The sequence below is a fragment of the Melospiza melodia genome, unplaced genomic scaffold (assembly GCF_035770615.1).
Source record: "Melospiza melodia melodia isolate bMelMel2 unplaced genomic scaffold, bMelMel2.pri scaffold_32, whole genome shotgun sequence".
Lineage (NCBI taxonomy): Eukaryota > Metazoa > Chordata > Aves > Passeriformes > Passerellidae > Melospiza > Melospiza melodia.
Genome location: NW_026948638.1, coordinates 2,863,625 through 2,874,090, shown reverse-complemented (window position 1 = coordinate 2,874,090; position 10,466 = coordinate 2,863,625). Strand labels below are relative to the sequence as shown.

Sequence of the window (10,466 nt, the reverse complement as noted above, 5' to 3'; positions counted from 1 at the left end):
CACAGAGAGCTTCAATCAGTCAGGGCTGGGAAGGGGCTGAGAAGTGCCTGGGGCAGAATCACTGCCAGCCCTTGGCACAGGAGCCTCTGGCTGCAGGACAATGCAGCTGCAGCTCCTGGAGCCATCTCCTAAAGCTGGAACATCCCAATGCCTACAGACCCTGTGAGTACATTCTCTGACTGTCTCTTGTGCAGAGCAGCCAGGGGTGCCCAGGGCTGTCGTGCAGAGCAGGGTCCTGCAGCCCAGGGCACTGTGCTGGGGCAAGGACTCTGCTGCCTGCCAGGGACAGCTCTCAGCCAGCCCTGGCAGCTGCTCCCAGCACTGGGGGACAAGATCTGGGTGGGAAGAGACAGCTAGTAAGGCTTGGAAGTGTTCTCCTTGTGTGGGGAGGATGCTGCATTGTTCAGGACTGCTTCTAGGATGGCATTTAACTCCAGAATGTTTACAACTAGATTATACAGGGAGCACAGCAAGGCAAGGACTGCATAAAAGGGAAAATCTTGCTTTTCTTATTTAATGCTCTGGGTTGCCTGGGTGGGAAATTGCACATAGATATTCATCTCGCAGCTCATGTGGAAAAAAAAAAAAAGAATTTCTCACAGATCTGAATAAAGCAGGCAGTGACAGAAATCAGCACAGGGTCCCTCCCAGGCAGCATCAGTGTCACTTTTCCAGCCTCCTCAGGGTTGCTCTGAGGTTACCATCAGAGCCTGCAGAGCCAGAGCTGCCCCTGGGAAGTGCCAGAGCTGGGAGGGGTCTGCAGGGCAGAGCTGAGCCCCCAGGGCTGGGCTGGGCTCTGGCAGCACTGGCGGAGCCCAGCAGTGGGCACAGAGAAGCAGCTGCTGGCAGGGACAGCTCCAGGCAGCAGAGCCCTGGGCAGGCAGTGGGGGGAAAGTGCCCCCAAGCTCTGCTGAGATATTTAAAGTCCTCTCCAAGTCCAACTATTCCATGATTACTTTTGCTACAGATCCCCATGCCAAGGCATTGCAAATGTTCAACAGCAGCTCCATCAGGCACTTCCTCCTGCTGGCATTGGCAGACACGCGGCAGCTGCAGCTCCTGCACTTCTGCCTCTTGCTGGGCATCTCCCTGGCTGCCCTCCTGGGCAACGGCCTCATCATCAGTGCCGTAGCCTGCAGCCACCACCTGCACACGCCCATGTTCTTCTTCCTGCTCAACCTGGCCCTCACTGACCTGGGCTCCATCTGCACCACTGTCCCCAAAGCCATGCACAATTCCCTCTGGGACACCAGGAACATCTCCTACTCAGGATGTGCTGCTCAAGTCTTTTTTTTTGTTTTCTGTGCTCTAACAGAGTACTATCTTCTGACCATCATGTGCTACGACCGCTACGTGTCCATCTGCAAACCCCTGCACTACAGGACCCTCCTGGGCAGCAGAGCTTGTGCCCACATGGCAGCAGCTGCCTGGGCCACTGGCTTTCTCAATGCTCTGCTGCACACAGCCAATACATTTTCCCTGCCCCTGTGCCATGGTAATGCCCTGGGCCAGTTCTTCTGTGAAATTCCCCAGATCCTCAAGCTCTCCTGCTCCAAATCCTATCTAATGGAACTTGGACTTCTTGTGGTTACTAGCAGTTTATCATTGTGTTGTTTCGTGTTCATAGTTTTCTCCTATGTGCAGATTTTCAGGGCAGTGCTGAGGTTCCCCTCAGAGCAGGGAAAACACAAAGCCTTTTCCACCTGTCTCCCTCACCTGGCTGTGGTCTCCCTATTCATCAGCACTGGCACGTTTGCCTACCTGAAGCCTCCCTCCTTCTCCACCAAATCCCTGGATCTGGTGGTGTCAGTTCTGTACTCGGTGGTGCCTTCCGCCCTGAACCCTCTCATCTACAGCCTGAGGAACCAGGAGCTCAAGGCTGCCATGTGGAGACTGATGACTGGATGGTTTCAAAAACATTTAACTGCTGGCCAATTTCTGTGAATGACTTGTAATAAAACTCATCTTTGATACTTCTTGTTGGTTTCATTCTGAAGGTTCTTTCCCTTTGTTTTAATTTTAATTCTTTCAACAAAGAAATGTCATTGTTAGTGCCATTTCTCATTTTGTTTCTCTCCAACTTCCCTGTGCCCACAGAGAGTGTCAATGAGGGGCTGTTCCCTTGGTCGCTTTAAAGGAGTTAAAGGACCTCCCAGCAGAGTTTTCTGCAGAGATGCCCTTTTGTTGCCTTCTCTGGAGCTGCAGCAGCAATGTCTGTGTGCAGAGCTGGGGGCAGATCAGTGCTGGCCCAGCAGCTGTGCCCAGCAGCAGCAGCACTTGGTGTGGCCAGTGCTGCTGCCGTGGCCCTGCCCCACTGTCCTGGTGGCCCTGGTGTTCCTGTAGGGCCTGAGTGCTCTCAGGGCCGGGCACAGCCCTGGGGGTGGCAGTGCTGGGGCTGCAGCAGGGACAGGCCATGGGCACTGCTGGGGCAGCGCTGACGCCTCAGGCCAGGGCCTGGGGGCTCCAGGCTCCTTGCCCAGACTCTCTCAAGAACATGGCCTGGCCAATGCTCAGCACAGAAAAGCCCTGTGAGCAGCCCCAGGCTGGCTGTGGGCAGGCTGGGGGCAAACAGCATGGCTGGGGCTCTGCAAGGGCCGTGGGGGAGATGGGAAGGTGCAGCAGAGCAGGGGCTGATCCATCCCCAATGTGCTGCACAGCCCAGGGCAGCATCCCAGAGCATCCTCATGGAGCTGCATACAACATCCCCCCTCTGCAGCCCTGGCCTCTCCCCCAGCTCACACAGGTGCCCCATCCTTGCAGGCACAGACACAGCAGCACTGGCTCAGCAGCCCCTGTTTGCATTGCACACAGCAGGGGGAGCACCCCCATGCTGTTGCTGTGGGGACATGAACCTGAGGGAGCACAAATGCCATCAGCCCCTGGGGCCAGCAAGGACTGGGGGACACCAGGGAAACCACTCAGCTTTGTCCTGCCCTCTGCACTCAGCCAGAAAGTTTGTTCCCATCAGATGGGAGTTTCCTATCCCACTGCAGACGCTGTTGCTCAGAGCCAGGGCTGCCTGGCAGCCACCCCCAAACTGTCCTGAGCATTTCCTCTCCATTACTTTTGCTTTCTTTCCTCTTCCTGATACAAATTTCTTCCCATTGCCCACCCCGCTTTCCTCCCCTGCAAACAGCCCATCCCTGTTTGCCCTTCCCTCTCTGGCCACACTCCCCATTGCAGTTCCTGACTTGGCCCCATGGGAACATCCCTTGGGGAGCAGGATCATCCTGCAAATACTGCAGGAATTGTCTGCAGGCTCCTGCAGGGCCTGGTGCTGCTCCCTTGTCAGAGGCACCCCAGGCCAGGGGGGCACATCTGGGCTGCTGTGTCTGGCTCTGGGGCTCCCTGTTCTGGGCAGTGAGTAGGGGCTGCAGAGGCTCTGCAGGACTGACAGGATGGGCTTGGGGGCTGACAGCAGAAGGTGAGGGACCCGGGCTGCTGGAGCTTCTGAAGAGGAGGCCCAGGGCTCATCCTGCAACTGCTCCAAGGGTGATTTCAGAGAATCCCAGAAACAGCAATGTTGGAACAGGCCATGGAGATCATCAAGTCCAACCTGTGCCCTTACACTGCCTTGTCTCCCCTGGGCCTCCTCTCCTCCAGGAGAAACAATCCCTGCTCACTCAGCCGGTCCTCACAGCTCTTGTGTTCCAGATCCCCTCCCAGCCTTTTTGCCCTTCTCTGGACACACCCCAGCCCCTCCATGTCCTTCCTAAATTGGGGGCCCCAGAAGTGCAAACAGTACTCGAGGTGCTGCCCAAGCAGTGATGACCACAGGGGAAGAATCCCTGCCCTGCTCCTGCTGGCCACACCATTCCTGATACAGGCCAGGAGCCATTGGCCTCCTTGGCCACCTGGGCACACTGCTGGCTCATGTCCAGCCTGCTGTCCATCACTCCCTGCAGGTCCCTTTCTGCCTGGCTGCTGTCCAGCCCCTCTGGCACCCTTGTTGAGGGAGGGAGGTAGGGAGGGAACGGGTCCAGATCCAATCCTTCCTGAAATGTGGTGTTTGCTGGCACTGCCAGTTCCCAGATCTTGATATTTCCATATTCTGGTACAGCCCAAGTGCAGCAACTTGTTGGCAAAGAAAGTCAAAACCAAGCAAAGACCTGGTACCTACAGCAACCCGATCTCGGGTTTGCTGACACTGCCAGTACCCAGATCGGGAATGTTTCAGATGCCTGCACAGCCTAATTCCAGCAGTTTGCTGCCACAGAAAATTAGCATCTGGAAATTTCTCAGATCCAGCAAAACCTAAATGCAGCAATTTTCTGGCAAAGAAAGCCAGAACCCAGCAGCTTCCTGGTGCTGCCACCAGCAGCACCCAGGTCTGGTGTTTGTTGTGCAAGATCCCAGATCTGGAAATTTCCCAGTGCTGGCACAGCCCAAGTCCAGCAATTTGCTGGCACAGAAAGCCAAAATCAGGCAGTCTCCTGATGCCAATACAGACGCCCAGACCTGGTGTTTGCTGCCACTGCCAGTGCTCACATCTGGATATTTCCCTGTTCTGGCAGAGCCAAGTCCAGCAATTTTCTGGCACAGAAAGCCACAATCTGGCAATTCCCTGCTATCGTCATTGGCAATGCCAAGATCCGGTGTTTGCTGGCACCACCAGTGCCCAGATGCGGGAATTTCCCAGTGCCAGCACAGCCCAAGTCTAGTAATTTTCTGGCAAAGAAAGCCAAAACCTTGCAAATACCTGGTACCTACAGCAACCCAATCTTGTGTTTGTTGACACCACAAGTGCCCAGATCCAAAATTTTTCAGGTTCCTGCACAGCATAATTGCAGCAATATGCTGGCACTGAAAGTTAACATTTGGCAATTTCCTGGTGCTGGCACATTCCCCACCCAGATCTGGTGTGCGCTGGCACTGCCAGTGCCCACATCTGGCAATTTCCCTCTTCTGTCACCACCCATGTCCAGAAATTTGCTGGCAAAGAAAGCTAAAACCTGACAATTTCCCCTTGCCAGTGCTGCCCAGTCTGGAGTTTGCTGGCAGCAGGATCCCAAAAGAAGAAAGAAAAGAAGGAAAGAAAATAGGAAGGCATCCAGATCCAGTCCTTCCTGGAGCCTGGAACCTGAAATGGGCTGTTTGCTGGCACTGTCAGTTCCCACATCTGGAAATTTCCCTATTCTGGCACAGCCCAAGTGCAGCAATTTGCTGGAACAGAAATCCAAAACTTGTGGCAGCTTCCTGCTACTGGGTCTGGCACTGCCCCCACATCTTGTGTTTCATGTAACCAGAATCCAGATTTGGAAATTTCTCAGTGCCAGCAGAGCCCAAATCTGGCAGATTTCTGTTGCTGGCAATGACACCACCCAGATCTGGTGTTTGCTGGCAGCACCAGCACCCAGATCTGAAAACTTCCTGGTGCTGGCACAGCCCAAGCCCAGTGATTTGCTGGCACAGAAAGACAACATTTGGAAATTTGCAGGTTCTGGCTCCAGCACCATCCAGATATGGTGTTTGCTGGGACTGCCAGTGCCCAGATTTGGAAATTTCCCAATGCCTTCACAGCCCAGGTCTAGCAATTTGGTTTTAGCTAGCTTAGGAAGAGAAGTTCCTTGGAGTGTGACTTTCCTTTTTCTTGGAACTGTTTAAACCTGCTCTGGACTGAAAACCCAGAAAAACACCTGCAGCTCACACCTGTGGCCCCCCGAGCTCTGGGACACTGCATTCCAGCGGCAGAGGGACTTAGAAGAGACCGAGTGAGCCAACTACAACCCACAGAAAGGACTTTCTGAATTTGCCATCTCTTCAGCACTGTCAGAGGTTTGATTAAATATTATTAATTTTTCATGCTTGTGAATACTTTACTTGTTAAATAAACTGGTTTTTTTTCATTTTTTTCAAGGGAAGTCTTTTCCTGAACTAGTAAAGGGAAGGGCTTCTTGAACTTGCTTTCTAGACGGACCCCTTTTGGAGGTTTTCTCCCAAAATTTGCCCTAAACCAGCACAAACAGTCACAATGAAAATTTCACCAGTGGCATAATTTCCTGGTGGCAAATCTTGTGACAGAAGCTTGACCTTGTTCTCCATGAGAGATTCTTGGGAAGAGCAGACAGGAGAAGTTTCCTGGAAAACTGAAACAGCTTTCCAGAAGGGAAATGAAAATGAAAGAAACAATCCAAGATGTTTTCCTCTATTTATTTCTATGCTCCCCTTTTCCATGTTGCACTGTTCCTCCATCCCAGTAATTCCAGATGCACCTCACCTCTAAGATGGATGACTTAGTGATTTTTAGACACTCTAAAATACCATGAGCCATGCACAGTTTTCCTTCCCCTGTTTTTATAGGAAAGCAACACTGGAGATGTAAGTGCAGTGCTGGGCTCAGGTAGGAATCCTACCCCAAGGGAAGGTGCCCCAACAGTGTTAGCCCCTCAGCAAGGACAATGCACAGCAGCGAGCGAGGGGATCGCTGTGCCAGCGTGCAGGAGTGAGAGCTCTGCATCTGTGCTCAGCACTGCAAAGTTCCCGTGTTTGGTCAGACGGAGGGGCTGTCCCCGGGGCATGCGGGGCTTGAACGTGGGGCTCGTGGGGCGAGCGGGGAACAGACACGGGGACGAACGGCCCCAGCGCTTCAGTTGCAGCGGCGGCAGCAGCAGCAGTGGCAGCAGCAGCAACGGCGGCAGCAGTAGTGGCGGCAGGACCAAAACAGATACTTTTGAATAGTCTTTGTCCTTTTCTTTCTCTTTCTCTTTTTCTTTCTCATTCTTTCGCTTTCCTGCTGTTGGGCACCCTTCTCTTGGGGTCCCTAGCCTGGTGTCCCTCCCCTCTCCCCGCCTCTCTCTCCCCTGCCGGGCCAGGCCATGCCCCCGGCTCACCCCTGGCCCTGGGCGGGGCTGCCCCATGCCCGGCCCCGGCCGTCCCGCTGCGGTGTCACCTCCGCCTGGCTCTGGCCGTACTGACGGTGGCGCTGCTGGGCGGGCATCAGTGCTTGGTGCGGGGGCGGCATTGCTGCCCTTTGCCTCCGCATGGTCCGAGCCCGGCTCCGATGCAGGGTCTGGTCCCAATCCCGGCCCCAGCCTCGGCTCCTCCCGGGGCCCGCAGAGGACACAGGCGGCGCAGCCACTCCCGCTGCGGCTTCCCCGGCCTGGGCTCCGCCGCTCAGCAGTGCAGCCTCTGGCCACAAGCAGCCAGGGCCTGAGGCGGGTGGGGATGCCGGGCCTGGGGTGGGTGAGGGGCACTCGGGGGCCATTGCTGGCCCTGGGTCGAGCACTGACAGCCGCGTCCCGCCCGCAGGGAAGGTGCACGAGGCCCTGCAGGAGCGGTACTGGCTGGGATCGCTGCTGGGGTGCGGTGGCTTCGGCAGTGTCTTTGCGGCCACGCAGCTCTCGGATGGCGCCCTGGTGAGCGGCGGGGCCGGCGGCGGGTGCAGGCGAAGGGGAAGGAGGAGGAGGAGGAGGATGGGTCTGGGCATGGCGGGTGGCGAGCTCAGCCCGCTGCTCTCCCTCGCTCACAGGTCGCCATCAAACATGTGCTGAGGGATCGCATCCGGCCCTGGGGCAAGCTGGTGAGTGAGCTGGGCCAGCGGCAGCAGCTGGGCTGTGCCGGGCGGCGAGGAGCCAGGGCCTGGCACGGTGGGACCCGCAGGGAGCCCTGCGGGGAGAGCCGGCGTGGGCTGAGTGGGGCGTGCAGAGCATCCCGGGCTGGCTGAGGGCTTCCACAGGCCTGGCACGGCTTCGGCCCCACTGACGGCACCAGCGCCATGCTGGAGATCGTGCTGCTGGCCAAGGTGTCCCGTGGCTGTGGTAGTGTCATTCAGCTCCTGGAGTGGCTTGAGCTCCCCAATAGCTTCCTGCTTGTGCTGGAGCGTCCGGAGCAGTGCCAGGAGCTCTCGGGTGTCCTGGCGGAGTGGGGGTTCCTGCCAGAGAAGGAGGCACGGGAGCTGTTCTGCCAGGTGCTGGAGGCTGTGCGGCACTGCACCAGCTGCGGGGTCCTGCACAGGGACATCAAGCCCAAGAACATCCTGCTCGACCTGGCCACCGGGCAGGCCAAACTCATTGACTTTGGCTGTGGCACCTACCTGCAGGACACAGTCTACACTCACTTGGCAGGTGAGCCTACACAGGGCTATCCTCTCACTGCTGACATCTCATGGCCCAACATCTCCCAGCCCAAGCTGGCTGTGGCAGCGGGGATTCTCCCTTTTGTTGCCAGTCAGGGGACCAAGTCTTCAGCTGAGTTGCTTTAGAGTGGGGCTGGGTCAGGAGCCATCTTCCAGCCCTGCTGGGAGCCTTTGCCAGCCACTCTGCCCAGGACTGGGGCTGGGCTGGGGCAGCCAGCCCGACTAAAACCCCCGTGGGTGGGGGTAGCAGAGAGGGGGGCCGGAACCTGTGCCCCAGCCACTTTGGTGTGCAGATGAGAGGAAGGGCTTGGACTACTCCACTCGCCCTGTTTGCCTTGGCTTCATAATATTTTTGGGGCAATGTAGGCAGGGAGGATAAGGGCGTGTTTTTTCCCCAGCATGGAGTGGGTTTTTCCTTTGCATGTCATGGTCAGGCCTAGCCAGGGCAGCCCTCTTCCAACACCAGAGGCTTCTTTTCCAACCCTAGGTTTGTGCACAAGTCCCAGGTGCTGGTGAGAGGCAGTGGTCACCCTGTGTGTCCCTGATGCAGCCCCCGCACACCCAGGGATGCTGGGGCCAGGCTCTGGGAGCAGCAGCATCCCCCTGATGAACTCCATCTGTATTCCATAGGAACACAGTCATACAGCCCCCCGGAATGGAACGACTTTGGCTGGCACCATGGCAAGGCAGCAATGGTCTGGTCCCTGGGCATCCTGCTGCACCAGATGGTCTGTGGGGAGCACCCTTTCAGGAGGGGCCAGAACATCAGCTGGGGCCAGCTCCTGCTGCCACAAAGGCTCTCTCAAGGTGGATCCTCATCTCTGGGGACAGGGGGAATCCCAGTGCTGGGAGACAGCAGCGGGGTTTTGGGCATCCTGCACTGGCAGCTGCTGAGGAGGTGGCACATTTCCTGCTCTTCTCCAAAACAGGGAATGGATGGGAAAGTTTAGGCCCAGCTCTGAGCGCATCCAGAATGGCCTGGGCGTGGGAATGGTGGGGCAAAGCAGACAGGAGCCTTCTCTGTGTGACCGTCAGTTTCTGCTTTCTCTCCCCAGAGTGCAAAGATCTGATCAGGTGGTGTTTATCTGTGAATTCCTTGGACAGACACACATTGGAAGACCTGTTCTGTGATCCTTGGATGCAGGATATTCCTCTGCTGTTGTGGTGTGCTGTAATGTCCCATTTTGGCCTTCCAGGTCATTCCCCCAAGTGTGCCTATGTCTCTCTCCCTTCCCCCTTGCCCCCATGCTGAGTGAGTCCTGTCAATCAGGCTTAACATTCCAGCAAGGTGTCGTGTGGTTGGTCAAGTTCAAAGGATGCCCCTATGCCCAGAGGTCATTGGCCTGACTGGGTGTCATCTTCCCCTGAGACCCTGCCCCTCTCACCTGGTTGGTGGCTCACCTGTACCTCCCCTCCCCCTGTCCCTGAGCTTAAAAAGGTGATCAGACCATGCGGCCGTGTTCTGTTGGAGCAATTCCTCACGTTCAGACCTCTGTAACCATGGAATAAACCTCTGGACATTAAACCCTCCAGCAGAATCCTCTCCTTTTTCTCTTCACCATCGCCTGAAGCTATTCCTCCTGAGGTATGGGGTTCCTAACAAGCCTGGACTTGTTCAGTGCCCAGCTGCAACCACCAGCAAGCTAAGGTATCTCTGGGGTGACACACCGCAGTTGCTGCCTTTGGCCCAGCAGCGAGGGTCAGACTGGCCCAGGCACAATCTAACTGGTAATATTGGGAGCATTTTTTTCCAATATTTGGCGCCCAACGTGGGGCAAAGCGACTCTGCAGCCCAAGACGGACCCGCATCACCTTGGAGAAGCTTCTGGCAGCCGTGCATCCAGCTGAAAGCGGCTTTGGTTGCAAGGCCCTCGGCTAGAGACTTTGGGAATATTCCCAGAAGAAGTTTCGTGGACTGTTCGGCGCCTCTGGAAAGCCCAGCTCCTTTCTGGTGAGCAGATTTTCCAGAGGAAGAACAGGGGAGCCTCTCTCGCCCACAGAGGGGTCCTGTTCCGGTGAAGAGACCTGCCTGTACCCAGCCAGCTACAGCTTCCATTTCGGGTGAGTATCTCTGCTCTCGGTAGGGCAGGAGCTCAAAAACAGACTCTGCCGTGAGTTCTGTTCCTTTTTGCCTTTGCATTTTTGGCTGCGCAGCCCCACAGACGGGAATTAATTGCGTTCTAGCTTTAGCTTTCTGCTGCGTGTGTTACTCTCTTTTGAAATTCGCGCCGGAGTGGGAGCTCTCTGCCCTTCCCCCCGGCTTTGCAGCACCGCGTGCTCGGCTCTCTCCACGTGGTCGAGGGATCCCTCTCTCTCTCTCTCTGTGTGGGGGCGGGGGGGCTCTTGGCTCTCTTGCCGCGGGGGACTCTCTTTCTCAGCTCTCTGTGGGGGA

General features: G+C 56.4%; 1 protein-coding gene and 1 pseudogene across 1 annotated transcript; both read left to right on the top strand.

The window, feature by feature from the left end:
* Positions 1–990: 990 nt before the first annotated feature.
* Positions 991–1,899, top strand: LOC134434195 (olfactory receptor 14J1-like; the record flags this gene model as incomplete). The annotated part of the gene is made up of 1 exon (XM_063182874.1): positions 991–1,899. A coding segment is annotated over exon 1 (909 nt), but the record flags the coding sequence as incomplete, so codon positions are not given.
* Positions 1,900–6,516: 4,617 nt separating this feature from the next.
* Positions 6,517–9,218, top strand: LOC134434095 (serine/threonine-protein kinase pim-1-like; annotated as a pseudogene).
* The last annotated feature ends 1,248 nt before the right edge of the window (positions 9,219–10,466 follow it).